Genomic DNA, 19,587 nt, shown 5'->3' with positions numbered 1-19,587 from the left:
GGACAACAATAGATGTTGATTATAAGTATTAGTGTTTCACTGGATTTGGTATTAAAAAAGCAACTCCTATTGCAGCAGAAAATTTCGCTCTTACCGTAATTAACTTATTTGATTTAAATGTCTATATAAATAATATAGATCCAACATGAACGATATACTAGTAAGAGGTTACAGTCATACTCATGGAACGGCTTGTAAAGATATAAGACAAAAATTAACATTCTGTAAGAGAGTAAAAACAAAAGTCGAGATTTTCATAAGCATTTAAACATATAAACTACACAAGGTCACTTTTTTCCTCCACATAAAATATTGTGACTTATATATATAATATAATATGTACGGTGCAAGATGTATTCTTCTATCAAATGATGCGACCATCTATCTGAAAAAGGTCGTATTTTTTTTCTATTATTGTTGTCGAGTTCTCACAAAACATATTGTCCAACCTTAAGTGTATTTTATATTGAGTTGATTTTTTTCGGAAACCCAAACGGTTCTTTGATGGCATTCAACTAATTCAAAAGGGGTTTTATTGCACTGTAACGGTACCGGCATTGCTAGCCGCAATTTCAACCGTTGAAGGGATATATATCCTTAAGAGGTATTCTTTTATACCTAACATTTTTTTGTTGCTCTTATTAGCTGTATTACAGCTCGGGATACGGTCTTTTGGACCGTATCCCGACCCCATTATTGTCAACGCAAACCAACGACGACACGTCAGAACTCTAATAACATCAAACTAATAAATTATATTGGACACTTATAATAAATGTAAAATAATTTCAATTTGATCCACCTCCCGTCCTAAATTTAGAACTTATGTAACTTAAAAAATAGTTATTCAAAGCTGGTTATCGACCAGTTATCATTTTCAGCAAATCATTCTTAACTAAAAAAAGTTGATAAAGCAGAAATTTAACAAAAAAATTAAAAGTTTAATATTTTCTTATATTCTAAAATAACATAACTAAAATGTTTTCAGAAAGAAAAACTACAAAACTTAAATTATTTAAAGAGAAAATGAGTGCCTTACATTCACTGAATCCGACCCTGTATGTATAACTCATTAAAGACATTAAATAATCATCGACACAAATATTATCTGTTACTATAAAAAAAGAAAATTTTAAAAAAACTTCTTGCCTTCAGATTATCTAACCTAGTCAAAGCGATTATATATATTTTGCTGAATACTACTGGTGATTATGTAAATTCAACACGGGATTCGAGAATAATATTAGCATATTATATATATTATGTATATTTTTATCAACCGCTTTCGTATTTGATGCCTATTTTTTACTTCCAAAAGTTCAGTCAAACGAGATCACGGTTATTATTGTTATAGTAGTCTAATTGTTATGGTAGGTAATCTTTTATTATGACGTTGCAGGAATAATCGCTTAGGAAAATAAAATCAAATAAACAATAATTGCTATATTTGTGTAGATAAATATTTAAATATAAGACTTATTGTTGTTATATTTTCGAATCAATAAAAATATTAATTGTTTAAATACTTAATGTTTGATTTGTTTATTTTTTTGCAGGCTGGGTCCATATGATCTCCACGAATCTTGGCCTAAGATGAGCGGCGGCGCAAGCCCAAGCTCTGCGTTGCCAAAAAAAAAGAAAAAAAGCGACGCTAAGCCACAATCCCAAATGTAAGTACAGCAATTTTATATTATTATTATTTACATTTATGTCATTAATATTATCTATATGTAAACCTCCATAGACTATTACTCTACTATCACTATTTGGTTTTGGTATAGTTATACCATCGACCGATCATGTTTGCCTGCTTTTTCGGTGATGTAATATTTTTTACTAAAACGTGATTGTTTCCTATCCAGTTATCTTATTGTGATAAATTGTATAAAAAAAACAATTTGTACATTTTTAAGTTCCGTAGGATTAACATATTTAATGAGTATTTATTAAATTAGGATTTCTTCATCATCAGGTGGTTTATTCAGTATATAAACGAACAATTTAAAAATAAATCTCCGGGAAGTTGACAAGCTAATGAAAAGTTCCAGGAATGGTTTAATCTAATTTTATTATTTTTATAAAGTTATATGATTATATTTTTCAGACAAAGTTATTAGGGTTCTAAATTGATTAAAAGTAAAAGGCGCATTTAATAATATTCCATTATATATTTATTAGTAGTAAAATACCAATTGTTTCTATCCGTAACTCGTAGATAGGATATTTGTAAACGAATTATAGAAATGTGAATGCAACTTTTTTTTAGAAAATACCAACAATATTATAACCTAAAATATTAAACAATATTATTGTTTAATTAGGTAGTTAAAACAGAAAATTGTCAATTACTTTAAATAAAAATATAATTTACAATTACTCCTTAAGAGTTACTAGGGTTAAGACCGTAGTTCAAATCAGACTTTTCATACAAATTTAATTGCATAAAAAGTACAAAAGACACCACATTTTCAATTATTTTAAAAGGTACATTTATATTAAAACCTTTATTTTCAAATTGGTTGTGTATTCTCAATATTCTTTTTATTTTTGCAACTTTTAACCTTTTTTTCATTTATCTTAAGTCCGAGATCTGTCCTCATTAGGGGAGTGACCGCATTTTATATCGATTTGCATGTAAGACAATAGATAAGGAAGACAACGGGCACACTAAGATCAATGTGCCAGGGGCATTAGTGCTCAGTTATTTGACATTCTACCACCTTCGGACCGCGACCTAATTAATCTTAAGCCTTATTAATTTGTGTAACTTAATTAACCCATATCTCTTTTAACTTCACCCGCTTGTGTGTGTCAGTTCAATTAAGCATTTACCTAGACTACTAAAATAAACGATTTAGGATCCAGGTGTAGTGGTGTAATGAATACTTAATATCCTTCATTTTTGCAAATTAATAAAACTGTTTCTTATTTGTTACCTATTTGACAGTTACGTTATTTAAAGGTATGACTGCTCGCCTAACTCCAAACGTCTAAACTAATACGAGATACTTAAGGTTCATCCGTTTATCTAAGTGTAGACACGAGCTAACTAATCGTTTCCTGTTATGGATCCTTTTATTTAGTCCTATCAGCAACCGCTGTATTTAGATTAGCTGATACGTTGCTGATAGAGCATTTTTTTGAATCGTTAAAACTTCTTATTTTCCATGTTTTGGAACGTTTTTATAAAAATCTATATAGAATAATAAAAAATACTATCTAGGTACGGGTTTGATGAAGATAATAATACATAGCAATGTGTAATTGATTCCATTTTAACTATCGCATACGAGTATTGTGGGCAGTAACGGAAACATTATGCATATACGCACGCCTGTCACTTAAAAATCTAATCTAAATGTAAAACCAATTAACTATATCAAATTATAGGCAAATCCAGCATCCCTCAGGCTTATTTGTTTTGAAGGAAACCACTATGCCGCGTGTTGGCGTTAATTGAAAATTAAATTAACACCCGAGGCCCGTCAAATTATCGTTGATAGATCTAAGGATCTATTAACATCGTCACTTGACGTTTGTGTGATGCCGTTACGAGCTATTCGATTTACGTAATAATATTGTTATTATTAATTAATAATTATTATATCAGTATACAGTTATGAGGTCTACATGTTTCTACGTATCTTACCTAATATTCTGCTATTTTGATGAATTAAGTCCATTAATAAAGCCCATTTTTAAGATATCTACCGAACCGATTTGAAAAAAAATGGTTGTTATAAGGTAGAAGATATTTATTTTTAAGTTATGTTAAAACTTAAAACATAAACTTTTATATTTTTACAAGTATATGTTTTTTCTAATAAAACTAAGTACCTAGTAACTAAGTTGTAAGTTTTCTTAAAAAAAAAATTATATTGTATAATAGATACGCTAACAGTAATCAAGAAATCAGTTATTTGTTATCAAACTTGCGCTAAGAACTCAGGTAATATAACTTTAAAAATCATGTGACTAAAAGGACTTAATATTCGTTTACCCTTGTGTAAGTTGACATATTTGAAATGATTCCTAGATCAAATTACGTCGTATGTTGACTATCTTTTTACCTCTTAATAAATAGCTTCTTCATTCCCCTCAATAGTGTATTATACGTAAAGGTTGATAAAAGGATGAAAATAAATGATATTATTGCCTTTTTTCGAATACAATGGGCTTTTATTAGTTATATTTTTATTATTATTTCTATGCTAGAACTGAAATAACGATGATGGTAGTATATACATACACTTGTCACTTTTCCTAGATACCGATAGCCGATAGTAGTGTTACAGTCTGTGTAGTGGAACAAAACCTATTCGGAATCGACCTCCTCCGTGACGAAACGACGCCGCACGGTATTTTCTTTAACGAATTTACTGGGAGGGAAAAAATAAGCCCATCATCGTTATTATACAATTCATTTCATTGTTTCTCCGTTTCTTACCGAACTCAATTAAACGGTTAACCGATCGTTTTGCCGCGGTTCTTTGATTTTTCTTTCTATAATTTTCTATCGTCAACATGTGTATTGTAAACGGCAATTGTTACAGTTAAATTGGATTTTCCATAGTCGCTATAACTTACTACTGTGTGTATTATAATACATTTCCCTACAAACCGTAAAAACATAAGGTTTTCCTACGGAACGTCAATTGTTTATAAAAAAACGACTACGTTATTTATCGTAAACGGACACTGACCGGGCTTAATTGAAAGTGTAGTGCTACCGCTTCGTGTCGTTTTTATTATTTGTTTACTAACGTTTCTATGAACCCAGATAAAACTAGTCTATACAAATGTCAATCGTCTGTGTAAATGTACTGGTGTAAATTTGGCAATATAAAAAATTATATCATACGTAATGCTGTTATGAGAGAGGAGTTTATTATTTTTCTTATAAAATGTTTGGTCAATTATAATTTTATCATCTTATTAGTTTATTACTTTTTGTATTTTAAGCAAACGGCGTGGCACAGCAGCATACTGCTGTAACCGGCGAACCGGCAGGTTTATGCCATTTCGCTGCCTGCTTCCAAGGACACGTTTTCCCTCTTCATGGCCCATGCTATTACATATCATGTATTATTACAGCTGTTGTTTGGGCAAAAAGAGCGAGCCACACAAAAGAAATAACCCGTACCATATACACGACTGGCGCAGTGTTAAATTTTCTCTTCTGTTCTCTTTTTAGTGCACCCACAGTCGTTTTTAGAGTTCCTTAAAAGCGCTCTGTAACATTTCGTACTACCTCTTTGGGGTACAAAACGCTTGTTTTGCTGCACGACGGTAGATTCCGGAGGAAAAGCGGAGGTGTTAATTGTTAAAAATGCATTAATAACGCCATGTTTAATTACCCTATTAAGGTACATAATTTATCAACGCGTCGTTATTGTGCTTCCATGTATATATATATATAATGTATAACAAGTATATATTATAACCTAATATATATGTATAACAATAATCTGAAGTTAGCAGGGGTGTGTTTTTGACGGACCAGGAAAACACGTGCCGGCTTTTGATAATACAACAATATTGTTAATTAACTGATTTCTACTTGGCGCTCCAAGGAGTAATCAGCCATATGGTTTCTTCTGGATGCCTCGAACAAAAGATATAGCTGAATATTGTTAACGTCTATTGTTCGGTTTGTTGAAGAAAAACAGGTCGCTGAAAATCAGGTGTAATTGATCGGATAGATAAATCAATTGCTTTTAAATTAATATATTAAAATTATATGATTTGAAGAAAAAAAATTTAGCACTTAAATTCTATTTTTAAATTTATTTTTTTATTTTTCCCCTATATTTTCAAAACGATGTCATATGTAATATGGAGTTTACGTTTGTGTGCTTCATAGCGATAAATATAATAACAAAATCTGTCTAATGTGTTCTCCACTATTTCTGTCACCTCATTATTGCTCGCAGAGCTTAACATAAATTATATATAGTTACCTCAATTGGTCATAGTCGAGATAGTTCTGAAAACTGGCGCATCTTACTAGCTGAATTTAATATAAAAAAATACCTACCAAGTACACCTTATTTCAGGATGGACGTTGTATGCACCGGGCTAATAATACTTGACTTAAATTATTGCCGATATGAAAAAAACATTGGGGTTTTAAATTATAGCTTAAAGCCATTTAACATAACATCTATGACGTCGTAGATCTTAAATGAGTCTATGAAAAAATGTCAAAGGCCGAAGGAGCAATAAATGCAATTATTACTAATAAAGGAATTTTTAGTTTAGAAAACTACAAAGTGCTAAAAAGTAAAGATTTCTACGAATACAAACGTTTAAACGTGTGGAACATGGTGCATATTGTGTAATAATGTTTAGAACGAAGATAGAGAAAAATGTGTTAGTATGTGTTAATTCGTTACTTTCTAAGTCAAAATCATTTAGATCCTCTCGCTTGTAAATTTACACAAAAAAATTCCAAGTTTTCACGTGTGTTATATTGTCAAAGGAGATTAAAATATTTTCAAAACGCTGAAAAATATAAAGCTCTGTTTGTACGTGCTACGACGTTTTCGCTTTACGTTGATTAGTTATTTTTCAAATTTAATCAATCCCGTCATATTTTTTTAAATAAACAAAAAATTGTTTGCCGCAACAAAGTCTTATATAATGCCTAGATAGATTTCTAATCATATTGTTGGTTATGTTGTAAAAATTAGAAAGTCTTTTGTTAGCGAACCACGTTTGTTTAAAACTATTATATTGAACCAAACTGTATTTTAATATATTTTGAAAATTTAATCATTTAGTAAAAATTAAAAAATAATTATATTTTTTTAATACATGTAGTTATTCAAAAAATACAATTAACAACTTCTAGCTTCAAATCAAATAAACTACTTATTTTTTAGTAAAATCAATAACCTATAATTTTAATTAAAATGTTACGCCTTATGTTTTTGAATATATATAATTCATTTTTATGATTAAATTGTAGTACTGGTGCAACTAATTCTGAACAGATAATGTACATTATTTAGTTTTTAACACAGTTCAAAGCTCCTCAGTAAGATAAAGCCATAAAAGAATAAAATAAATAACAATTGTTAAGTTTTTAAACGCACAACGTGTAATCAGTTATTATCACTTATGTAACTTCATAAGTGATCTCCAATTATGAAAAACTAAATCCTTCTTGGAATATAAACATGAATTCTTATGTCACTCGATAATGTAATTTTTTTAGTATGCGAGTTATGCGTTAAAACCGGAATTCGTGTTCTGGGTGTATCGAGATTTACTTCATAAAATTGATTTGGATTTTATGGGTTCTCGGTTTTAAACATTTATTCGAGAGCTTTAAGGTTTTTAGCTTTACGAGTGCCAAGCCTTAGTTATTATTATTAATTATGTACGATTTTTTGTTGTTTTTACAGTAACAAGTGCCTTAATGAAAAACGCCGTAGAGAACAGGAGAACATATACATTGAAGAGCTGGCCGAGTTGATCTCAGCTAGTTTTGCGGACATGAGTTCCTTGTCTGTAAAACCTGATAAGTGCGCAATTTTGCAGGAAACTGTCAAACAGGTACCTGGCAGGCCTTTAAACGGCTTATCCGAAAAACAAAATCTTAGTCCATAATATTATTGTTGTAGTATAATATTATAATATTATTTATACTTACTTATGATGCATTCTTGTATACCAGAACCGTCGAATTAAACCAGAAAATTCGGAAAGTTTAGTTGGCATCGAATCTGCTGTGCAACAGGGTGAAGTCTCTTCATCAAAACAATCTAAAATATCCAACACAGAACTTGCTCCTCTTCTACTATCGGTATGTACTTACTACACACACCTCAAAAAATGTCATGATATTACGTAGTATGATGTATTTTAATAATGCTTTTTTTTGTTTGTTTGATGGTAGGCGTTAGAAGGCTTTTTGCTTGTGGTTAGTGCAGACGGCCGAATAGAATTTGTCAGTGATAACATTGAACAATTTTTGAACTACAACCAGGAAGAACTGATTGGCGAGAGCGTGTACAATTTTATACACCACGGCGATCACACTAGATTCGGTGTTCTCTTAAATAAACTGTTATTATACGGATCGTCTATCGTGTCTCCGGGATCAACCCATAGTTCAGCTTCACCTATGGACCATCCTCCCTCTGGTTCCAAGAGTAATAACTGGAATCATCGGAGGTTCACTACCAAATTCAATTGCCGCCTGTTGGTGAAACCGCAGTCTGACCAAGACCAAACAATTGAGGAAAAACAAACAAGAGTCTGTCAATACAAGACTTTACAGGTAAGAAATCACTTGATATAAATTATTCTTATTGATACTAAAACAGTACTTATGCTGATCGTTTAGATATCGTCCACAAAAATAAATGGTGGAATGCTCGATGACGAAGAAAATACCGAAGGCGGTGGCCAGAGTTTATTATGTATTGCCCAGCATGCACTTAACGAGAAACACTTGAGCCCACCTTTGGAACAGTTTACATTTAAACTCGATCAGAATGGAAAAATCCTGAGTTTAGATACCCAAAACGTATCGAATACTTATGCTCAATATATGAATAAAGTATAGTTTATTATTTACATGTTCACCTTAATAGTATATTGACCATTTTTAATTATTTTGTACACAGGATAATTTAGTTGGTAGAATGTTGCATGAACAATGTCATAAAAATGATTCACTTAAAGTGATAAACCACATAAAAGAAACGCGGCGAGCCGGGTCCAGCACAAGTCCAATTTATAAACTTCATTTGGTTGATGAAAAGTATATTAACGTACAGACAAAATCTAAGTATTTTATGAAAACCGATGATGAAATGGAATTTATAATGGCAATTATTTCAATAATTGGGTAAGTTTTAATAAAAAATGTATGACCATATTAGTTTTGTAAACTTTTTTATATATTTGCTAAATCACCTGTTGAATTATTTGTTGATGTTAGTGACAGTGAGATGTGCACAATGATTGAAAACCATTCATCTGCTTACGCCGCTGCTAGTGCGGCAGTAGCTGCAGTGACAGACCCATTAGGGGTGGTTTCTTTAAATGGAACAGACTCACTATCTTTGATGGTCAGCGGACCTGGGTCCAATCATTCAGGATCCAACATGCAGTCCGAAACAAAATTTTCTACTACCAATGCTTTTAACATGACTCCGACATCTGATCTCAATTTCTCGGATTTCCCATTATTCCAAAGTACAACATTCAGTGACATTTTACAAGAGAACAAATGGCCTGAACAAGCTATGAATGTAGTAGAAACATTGGCTAAGACAACACCTGTGCCTAGTCCGGCTACAATATCATCTAACCCGCACACTCCTACAGCACATACACCATATACCTCTTTTCCCTTTAGTCCACTAATTCCATCGCCAAAAGATACTTTTGATTCTATTAACAATGCTGAAAAAACAGAATCAGCCCGGTTACGTACATTACTCATGACAACTAAGCGAGCCGACGGCTCGTTTGAGGAGAGTAAACACAACATACTAAAAGGCCTACTAAATCAACCTGAAATGGGTTTACAAGATGAAGAGTCTATGAATCATCATAGCACACCACCTAGTCCTGCCAATAGTAGGCCACAATCACATAATAGTTCCAATTTGAATGATACTTCAGCAGCTCTAAATAATTCCTCAAGCAACAACATGTTACTTAAGGTTTGTTGTTTTATTATGATATACAAATCTCCATGTTGTCTAATATTGTTATAGAGATTGTCTTTTTTGCAGTTTTGACAGTTTTACATAGAAATTTTATGTAAATTGATCATAATTTGCTATCTGATTCTGTAATATTAATATTTAATCGGTATGGTGAGAACCAAAATAGTAACATTTTTAGAAGTGACATACTTTTCAAAATAAATTTGATCTAAAATGTACTATATTATAAAAGTCATGCTAAAACTGTATTATGTCATAATAACATAGATTAATATTTGCCCAGAAATTACATTTATGTAAAAGCATAAACCACTATTATTAAACCAATAATTGATTGTTGTTTTACGAATACAAATGCTTTTCGTATCTTCATGATTTAACAAAACATTTTGTCAATTATATTTGATTAGTAATTAGCTTCTAACACTATCTAAAAGTTTTTTTTTTTTCTTATTTTATGTATTTACGTATAAACTTTTTAAAAAACTAAATTAATTTGATGGTTTTTGCGTGTATTTGATTTTTCATATAGATTTGAACATAACTTTACGTTTTTTCCAAAAATAAATTTTTATTTGTATCCTATAGGTTTTCATCATTTAATTTGTACCCTACCCTCACTCGTTATCTTAAAAATATTAACAAAATAATTTAAAAAATAATAGTTAAATTAATTTTAAATTTTATGACTTACAGTTATTAAATGACAAAAGTGAAGATGAAGATTTAGAAGCTCGTGTTGGTATCAAAAAACAAAATGAGCTTCTTCAGCAGTTACTTAAAGAGGATGATAATGTTAGGCAGCATGGAGCCATGCTTGAGGTAATAATCTGCTATTAGTGTACTTATTTTTTTTATTTATTCGTAGTGTACTTGTTATAAATAACCTTGTTACAAAATAATAACAAATTTTCATTCTATTTTAATCATAGCAAAATGAACAGCAACACTCGAATGAAGAGCACATTTTGAAAGATTTTCATATTCTGCCACCAACATCGCCAGATAGTCTTGGTCATAGCCGTAAACGTAACAGCGTTAGTGCTGATGATGAGAATGACCGCCCACCTTTAAAACGCAGTTTGATCCCATCCGTACTGGAATCAATGCCTAACCCTTCTATTAGTTCGCAGCCTCAAGTACCAACAAACAGCAAGTTGCGTGAGCGTAACAAAATGCTTGCTTCGCTGTTAGCCAAAGACCCTCCACCTACTGCTATACCTGCAATACCAGCATCTGTCATATCGGCCACACCTCAGGATAAATTAGTCAACATAATTAAACAACAACAGCAACATCAACAACAACAACAACAACAACCTGCTGGTATGTTTTTTACAAATCATAATTAAATTTTAATTATTGTTTAATAAACCTTTTTTTATCATTTCATACAGCAGGTGGCTGGAATAGCAATCAGCATTCGATGACTATTCCACAACAGCGAATGCCACTTAACCAACTTCAGGTTCATCAACGTGGCTTACCACCAAAAAGTATGTAATAACTAGAATGTTATTGAAATTATTAATTTTCTTAATTTTTCAATGTATTATTTCTGAAGTGATAAATGGTTATAACTTTTTTCTTTAGGCGCTAATAATATTTTCCTAAATCACATGTTGGATCAACAACCACAAAGTCTTAACAGTCCAGGGCAATTGTCGAACATGCAAATGTCACAAATGCGGATTGTTACCTCAACAGCTGTTAGTGGCAGCTACAATCAGTTTAATAATTCTGATTCCAACATCAATTTGCAATCTTTTAATTCCGATCCAGAACTATCGGAACTTCTTGAAGAAGTAATGGACATCATGGTTGTGACCTCAGGTAATTATATAGTATTAGTGACTATAAAAGAACAAATACAAAGATAACAAATTATAGATAATTAACATTGTTACATTTGTACAATGTTTTAGAAACAACCAATGCAGCAAATACTGCTGTTGGATCAAACACGGCTAATCAGGGTTCGTTTAATTCATTAATGAACGAAAAAATGGCCGTCAGCGAAATTCAGAAATGTTTGATGCAAGTCGAGTCCACAGTCAAGTCTCCGGCTCAGGTACATACACCTATAATTTATTTATTAGTTAAAAAAATATATTTAGGCTAATTGTGTACATTTAAAAGTTAAAATAATCTAAATTTGTTTGACCTTATACAATTTTAAAAACTAATATTGTCTTTCGTTATTCAGCTTAACTATGGTTCACCTACCGGAAACGGTGTTCAAGCCCAAAATCAATTCATACCACCTCCAGCTTACCAACCTCAACAAAAAACTAGTGTTCGATTTAACCAGCAGCAGTCACCTAGACTGGGTGGTGTGGGCTCATATCCTAAAAATGTATGCAGCAGAATATGTAAACATAATAAACAGGGTTTTCCTTGTTTGTTATGTTTGTCTTGTTTTATTAAGTTTGATAATTAAGTATATTTGTTTATAATTAGCAACAACAACAGCTATTATTGCATCAACAACAAAAACAAAGGTTAATCCAGCAACAGCAACAGCAACAACAACAACAAAAGCAGAGACTTCTTCAACAACAGCAACAACAAAAAATGGTCGTATCTTCAAATTCTGCAGCCATATCTACACCAGATCCGACCACAGCTTTGCAGACTATTGATTCTTTATTGAACAACTCTGTCGCTCCTAATGTAGCTTTACAAGTAAGTCAAAATAAATTTATAGAACACGTATGACATTTATTGTACATGTGATATCGGATCCTTTTGTATAATTTAATAACTCAAAATGTTTATTTAATACAAATATTACAACACACTATACCCTGTTAGCCGAGAGAGCATGCCGCGACCCGACAAAAATTGGCTGTTCTGCGCATCCCTGCGTCGCACCCAGTGTGACTATTGATCCCCCCGGAGTCCGCCTTGTCTGCCAGCCTTAGTCTTGCTGCTTAGTCTTTAGTCTACATGCGCAAACCCTCTCTCAGCGAACAGGGTATAACCAATATTACATCGTCTCATGGCCCTCTGGTGGCGCCCACGTACATATTATATTACAATTGAATGGCGTATAATTAAAGTCATGTTAGTTATGGTTATACAATTATAGTATTATTCAATTTTTTTTAGTTATCCTCAAATGTACCTGATTCACAATCTCAATTAAGCCCAGTTTATGCTGCATCAGGTAGTCAGTTGCTCAATTCATCTCAGATCTCACCTTCATCTAACCGCCAACCTCCTTACTCTAATCTTACACAACAACAATCATTTTCCATGTTAAAGTGAGTAATAGTTTTCTTTAATATTTTAAAATTATAGTGTTACTTTGTTTTTTATTGATCTTCTGTATCAAAAATTAAAACTAATCAACAATTCTATTATGATTTTGTCTGCAGTTACGGAACGACAACACAAACCCAAACAACAGCACAGTCTCAGCAACAAGTGCCTCAGCAAGCAATAACGAGAATGTCTTCATCAAATCATTCTCAATACCAAAACACTATCAACCCATGTGTCAATCAAGTAATTAAAAATAAAATAATTATTGTACTTAATAAAGAAATATAATATACTTAATTAATTCACTAATTTGTAAATAAAATTAGCAACCACAAACTCAAAGTGTGTATTTAAATCAAACGCAACCTGGTGTGTGGACACAACAACAGAGATTGACCTTACATCAACAACAAAATCCTATGCTTAATGCTCAGCTACAAGTATTAATTCATTTTTACTGTTTAATATATGTTTTCCCTTTTTACTAATGTGTGTATTACACACAGCAAGTATTTATGCTCAATAGTTTGAGAGTTGTTCAATATATTCTTATTATAGGTTACTGGTTTCAATAATGGTAGCAATGCTGTCAGGCAAAACTTCATTAATACACAACAGCAATCACAACAACAGGGTCGTGTTTTAACAAGTCCTGTTAGTTATACCACAGAAGTGGTGCCAGCCAATAATAACTGTTCACCACAACAACAACAACAACAGCAGCAGCATCAGTTGCAATTTCGGATGCCCAGAAGTGTTAGCATTTCAACTCCTACAAACGTCCAAATTCCAGGTATAGTATTTTTTTTTTGACCTATTAAAATGTTTTAATATAACTAACTTTCATAATAATTAGGTGGCAACAACAGCGTTACAGAGTTTACTCGAAACGAACTAAGAGCATTTGTTGGGGTTCGAAGTCAACAACAGGGTGGTAATGCTCGTCTTACTGGTCAGTTATTGTCTGGTCAAAACATAACACCTACAGAGCTCGATCCATTAAGTTTAAATTTTGACATGTCTCCTACTGGTAAGCATGGTTACTTAATTAAAATCACTGCCTTATATGATATTATTTTAACTTTATTGTTACTTTACATAGGTGGCAGTGAAAGTCCTAAGTGGTCAGGAATGAATTCTGATCTTGGTGCATCATCACCTCAATCACAAGGAATGGCATCGAGGGTAAGTTTGCTAGTTTTATAAAAATAAACATTTTTAACTTAAAATGTATTTTGTTTTGCTCTATTAGGCTCCAGTTGATGACAGTAATAGAACAAACAACACAAACTCAACTACTAGCGCCAGTGCAACAGACCAAAAATCTTCTCTTTTACAAAAATTGCTTTCTGAGTAACCACTACATTTTTAAATTTATCAGAAAGTAGCAACTATATTTGGGTGGGCTGTTACTATTTATTTTTTCGTATGTATATTTAATTTTTATAATAGATGTACCTTTAGTTGTATAAAATTAAGAAAAGATTTGAATGATCAGTTTAACAATTTTACTATGTACAAACTACTATCGACTACCTGTTTTACTTAAACTGGGTGTACATACTAATTTTTAATATAGGCTAAAACGTTACATGTTGATTTATTTATTGATCATAAGTTATTAATCGTCGTTTTGTTTTACTTGCCAATGTAATTTTGTTGTGAATGCGATTATTATTGTTTTTTTCAACACATCTTTGTTATTATTTTTTATTCCTCTTTTACTACATTTTAAAATCATTATTTTAAAATTCATTATTTTTTAGATGGAATCCAGTTTACTCAGGTACATGATTTGGACTATAATGTTCTATTTTATCTTTTTTTGTTATATCCTAACACCTTTTTAACACTATCAATTCACATTAACTTTAATTATCAAGTTATTATTTTGTTATTGTAATATTGTTATCGTTTGAAATGTGTTTATTGTTGGTGTGTGTACTGCGGTTTTACATAGAATGCTTTCTCTAATTGAACATTTTCCGAGAAAGTTATTAGATATTTATTAGCCGATTGTCTTCCTGCTTGTATAACCTAAAAAAAAATGATTTTCTCTACACATCCATAACATGCTAAACTATAACATTTGTATCTCATTTTAAGAAGTAATTATAATTTTGGTCTTCCTATTTAATTACGAAAAACAGATTATTAAAATTCAGTTGCATTAGTCTTTCGGGTTTTGTTTTTTGCTTGTTGTCAGTTTTAATGGAGAAGTTGTTACCCTAAATGTATAATACCTAGCATCTAAAATAGTCTACGTTGCTGGATTCCATGTTTTCAAACTATTACATGTTATTTGGTCTTTTATTTTATTTGTAACTGCGATTAATGGGCATATCTTCAATACACATAAAAGTGTCGTAAAGCTTATTAGGGTACTCAATTACAGTCGTTGTTTTTGGTTAGTCATCGGCATCAAGATTATTACCCTGAGTGATGATGATGATAATAATAATAGTCAGAAACAAATATATAGTTATTTCTATTAAAATCATATTCAAAAACTTTAATATATATTTTCGAAAAGAATAATTTTATGAACATTTATATAAAACCCATCTATGTTATTGGCAAGATATTATTTATGCTACTATTATTATTATCATTATTATTATTATTTTTATTATTATTACATATTTTTATTATAGAAATTATTATTATTCATGTTGTTGTTGTTGTTGTGAGATTTTCTTTTTAAGTTCCTTTTGTTATTAATTATTATTTTTAACATTATTATTGACAAGTAAAATTTTTATATCTAGATAGTTACGTAAGGAAGTCATGTGTATTGTCGTTCATTTATTTTTTATTTTTAGAAGTACAACATTTTAAGATACATCTTTTTTACCCTATTTTTTCACTGTATTATTACTATAAATATGATTTATATTTTACATACATATATACACTTAAATATTATATTCATTGCAAGTATATAAATTTATACTGTTTGTATTAGAGTAACGTCCCCTTTTACACGCCTCCTAAGTTCTTCGTTTTCTTTCAATTGCTTCAATTGAAATTTATTTTTTTTTGGTGTAATGTAAAATTTTCAAGAAAAAAACATGACAGTTTTTTAAACTAGAATGATTTGTCGTAAAAAGACAAAATAATAATTACCGTTTTTGATATTGGAAATAAATTACTTTATAGTTACCTATATGATACACACTAGGGTCGAAGCTCGTAAAAATTGAGGTGTTTGTCTGTTTTTTAGTTTTTGGATAATTATTTGTGAAAAACTGTACGTCAATATAGTCGTAGGATATTAGTGTTTAGGTAAATTTATGTTAAGATTATAATAAAACTTTTTTATTATGTAAACAAAATATAACTATATAAATGTCTATAAACAAACAGTGTAGATTATGGTTTTTTAAAATTAATTATTAAGTTTTTATATAACCGGGATTTACTAAAATACTCTACGTCAGTAAAATAATATATATTATAGTACACATTATTACAGTGATTATATTTATATATATATATTCATATTTAAAAGTACACATATTTTACATATGTAAATAATATAAATTTTATGAGAAGTAATGCAAAATTGTAATACATAAACAAAATACTATTTTTCTCTATGTGATAATGAGTAAATAATGTATGAGCAATTTATTATTTCATTATTTTCTTAACAGTTTTATTTGTTCCAAACATTATAAGGTTAAATAATGCATTTCACGATAATTACGTAATAATCTTTATTTGGTATAATATATTTAAATGTAGTATGGAGAATATATATATGTTTATTAAGAAACGTGTTATATTAACCATTTCAGCCTCAATTTTCAAAAGAATTAAATAAAATAATTTACCTAAGAGTATATTTTTTAAAAAAAAACCTATATTATGATTAATATTATAGTCATTATATATTTTATTACAAACTGAAGAGTATGAATTTTGCATTTTTTTACAAGTGGTTTATATTTTATCTGTACGTTTGGAAAATTATGCAAATTTATAGATTATATATTATGATATTTGAGTAGTTTTCAAATTTTATTTTTATTAAAAAAAATATATATTTTATGAAGTCACCTCCTTTGTAAATCTAATATATTAGTTTTGATCAATTGATTATTACCTTAATTATAAGTACGATTGACATTTAATTTATAAAAAATGTATACATAATATAAAAAAATTTTTAAGTAGACCTGTATAATATCGAACCATCAGAAAGAAAGAGTACTAGTTACTTTTATGGATTTATTTTTTTTATTTATATGATTATATTACAAATAAATTTTGGTTATGTAAAGTTTTATTTTATGGATTTATGAATGTGTAATAATGTAATTTTTAAAAAATATTTTATTAAAGAGAAATTAAGTAAATACTATTATAATGGATATTATATATATATATATATATATATATATATATATATATATATATATATATATTGATAACATTTATATACAGTGTATGTAAATAATATTTTTACATAATTTTAACTATAAGGTTAACTACCAGATATTTGTCGATAATTAGGTGATTTTCTGAGAATTTTTGTTTTTGAAAATAATGTTTCTGTCTAAATAGACCTTCTTTATATTATTTTAAACTATTATGCATATTTTATTTTTTATCTATCACGTTTGATAAAACCTAGTGTACCCAAGTAAAAATGTTGACTTTATTTATGGCATATTCTTAATACTTTATATAAAAATAACTTTGTTGGATTGTTCATATTGTGCACCTTAAACTGTCGTTTTTAATTACACAGTTATTTTTAACCTTATGACAGTAAGGTTCAGCGATACAGTTTTGCTCCTTTTCCTGCACCAGTCACCACGATCATGTTTGTACTATTCAAATTAGTTATTATAGTTTTACATTATGTCTATGAGGCATGATTTTGATAACATAGCATTGAATACGTATAATATAACTTATTATGGTTATAATAATAGCTGTTAATAAAATTAAATACAATTAACAAATTCCTCGAAACAGTTAACATTTTTTAAAATATTTTACTATAAGTAGTAAGTGTAATCCGTACAATAGTACAGCCCGTAGATAAGAATAAACCAATTTTAATAATGAACATTAAACTAATGAATGAAGCATTTCTATTATTCAAAGCTCGGTTCTTAAGTCGGTAGTTAACACTATCTTTTTAACTTAACTGGGTTTTATTAATTTAATTTTTCAACATTAACTTTCCCCTGCATTAACACCAATGTTGTTATTGTTATCGATACTAACAACTATCGCTTGAAAAAATTTTATTTATCCCGAAATCCCGCATTTTTTTAATTTCACAGTGATTTAACTATTGTGGACAGTAGCGCCGAAGACCGAAGTCCATGTTCATGTATGGCGATTGGCGGTCGCCAGTCGCCATACATATACAATTTTTTTTTGGAGGTAGGTACCCCGTACAGTAAAGTAAAAACCATATTATCTTAAATCGTGGTAAATAGTAATAACAAATTGTAATAGTGATATACATATAAGTCATACAACTATATAAACAAGATTGTGAGTTCATAAAAACGTTATAAAAATGGTCGTTAGTGTTATACTGTTTACTGTTATCTGTCATGGTCAGTTAATGATATACTATAAAATTATATTATCTATTATGTTGATAGTCAGAACTGGTTATTTTTAAATTTGAATTTTGGAGTTTCCTTTAGTTTGATGTTTTGCTGTGTCGCTGCGCGGCGCGCTGTAATATTTGTCATTTGCCCACGGAAGGCGATAAGTGATAACGTAACAGAAAGCGGTACAGATTTTTAGTTTTAAACAAAAGACACCATGTCTAATACCAATATTGAATCGGATTGTGTGTACAGAAAAAAAAGATTAGGCTTATAGAGTAATTGAAATCATCATCTACCATTTTGTAAAGTTGCTAAATTAAATTTTTAATTTTTTTTAAAAACATGCTTTTATAAAAAATAGTAAAAAATAATTTTATTACAAGAACAATTTACCGATAAATTGTAGCACATTTAATTTAAAATGTCAATAACTTAGAAAATTAACTACAATTTTAAATAATGTTAAACATGTTTAATTTTTGACAAAAGAGAAAAGCGTGGGCCCTATTCAACAAAGTCCCTCATAAATTTATCAGATAATATTTTTAAATATAATTTTTTTTGTAATTTAAATTTGGTTTAATATTAGAGTGTGACAGTGACACATACTTAACTCAATGAATTTGGACTTTGTTGAATAGATTGTTTATATTTAGTCGAAAATGTAAATTTTCTGTAGATGGAAAGGTGAGTGGGTAGGTGACTTGACATACATATAATTATAGACTTCGGCGCCACTGATTGTGGAATCAAAATATGTAGCATCAATTGTACAGCTTTTATATTACACTATTTGTGTGTTTGACTTATGTCTTATACATATTTACATAAACCGAGTTATAACAATAGTACCGCGTATCACAGTCAGAGCGCACTGTTTTTGGACGGCTGGACGGTGTCTGACAAAAAAACACCATTGTGCTTTATATGCTTTATTTTGTTACTTGTTGGGTAATGATGCAATGGAAACAGAATCCGTATCCCCTGTATTATTGAAATGAAGGACAATAAATAGTGTAAATCCAACGTATTTACCATGGTGATTGCTT

General features: G+C 30.0%; 1 protein-coding gene across 5 annotated transcripts in view; it reads left to right on the top strand.

Annotated features, from left to right (window-relative positions):
- The window catches only part of LOC126844243 (nuclear receptor coactivator 2-like), a 46,330-nt gene extending 29,905 nt beyond the window's left edge, over positions 1-16,425 (top strand). For 2 of the 5 annotated variants that reach the window (XM_050582273.1, XM_050582272.1), the window contains 21 exons: positions 1,557-1,670; positions 7,410-7,560; positions 7,682-7,810; positions 7,904-8,287; positions 8,354-8,569; positions 8,637-8,860; positions 8,954-9,683; positions 10,386-10,511; positions 10,622-11,015; positions 11,087-11,185; positions 11,283-11,522; positions 11,615-11,760; positions 11,896-12,045; positions 12,150-12,374; positions 12,801-12,955; positions 13,070-13,199; positions 13,283-13,396; positions 13,515-13,749; positions 13,813-13,986; positions 14,059-14,141; positions 14,209-16,423. In XM_050582273.1, the coding sequence (XP_050438230.1) occupies positions 1,557-1,670; positions 7,410-7,560; positions 7,682-7,810; positions 7,904-8,287; positions 8,354-8,569; positions 8,637-8,860; positions 8,954-9,683; positions 10,386-10,511; positions 10,622-11,015; positions 11,087-11,185; positions 11,283-11,522; positions 11,615-11,760; positions 11,896-12,045; positions 12,150-12,374; positions 12,801-12,955; positions 13,070-13,199; positions 13,283-13,396; positions 13,515-13,749; positions 13,813-13,986; positions 14,059-14,141; positions 14,209-14,313 (4,324 nt within the window). In that variant the 3' untranslated portion in view covers positions 14,314-16,423. Of the gene's footprint in view, positions 1-1,556; positions 1,671-7,409; positions 7,561-7,681; positions 7,811-7,903; positions 8,288-8,353; positions 8,570-8,636; positions 8,861-8,953; positions 9,684-10,385; positions 10,512-10,621; positions 11,016-11,086; positions 11,186-11,282; positions 11,523-11,614; positions 11,761-11,895; positions 12,046-12,149; positions 12,375-12,800; positions 12,956-13,069; positions 13,200-13,282; positions 13,397-13,514; positions 13,750-13,812; positions 13,987-14,058; positions 14,142-14,208 lie in introns of all 5 variants that reach the window. The other 3 variants (XM_050582274.1, XM_050582276.1, XM_050582275.1) reach the window with 3 other exon arrangements.
- Positions 16,426-19,587: the final 3,162 nt, after the last annotated feature.

Source organism: Adelges cooleyi, unplaced genomic scaffold (assembly GCF_023614345.1).
Source record: "Adelges cooleyi isolate 19-005CV unplaced genomic scaffold, UGA_ACOO_1.1 ACOO_flye_CR_arks_rails_tigmint_CR_PRNA_651, whole genome shotgun sequence".
Taxonomy (NCBI): domain Eukaryota; kingdom Metazoa; phylum Arthropoda; class Insecta; order Hemiptera; family Adelgidae; genus Adelges; species Adelges cooleyi.
The sequence above is the reverse complement of the archived record's forward strand: the minus strand, read 5'-3'. Positions and strand labels throughout refer to the sequence as shown.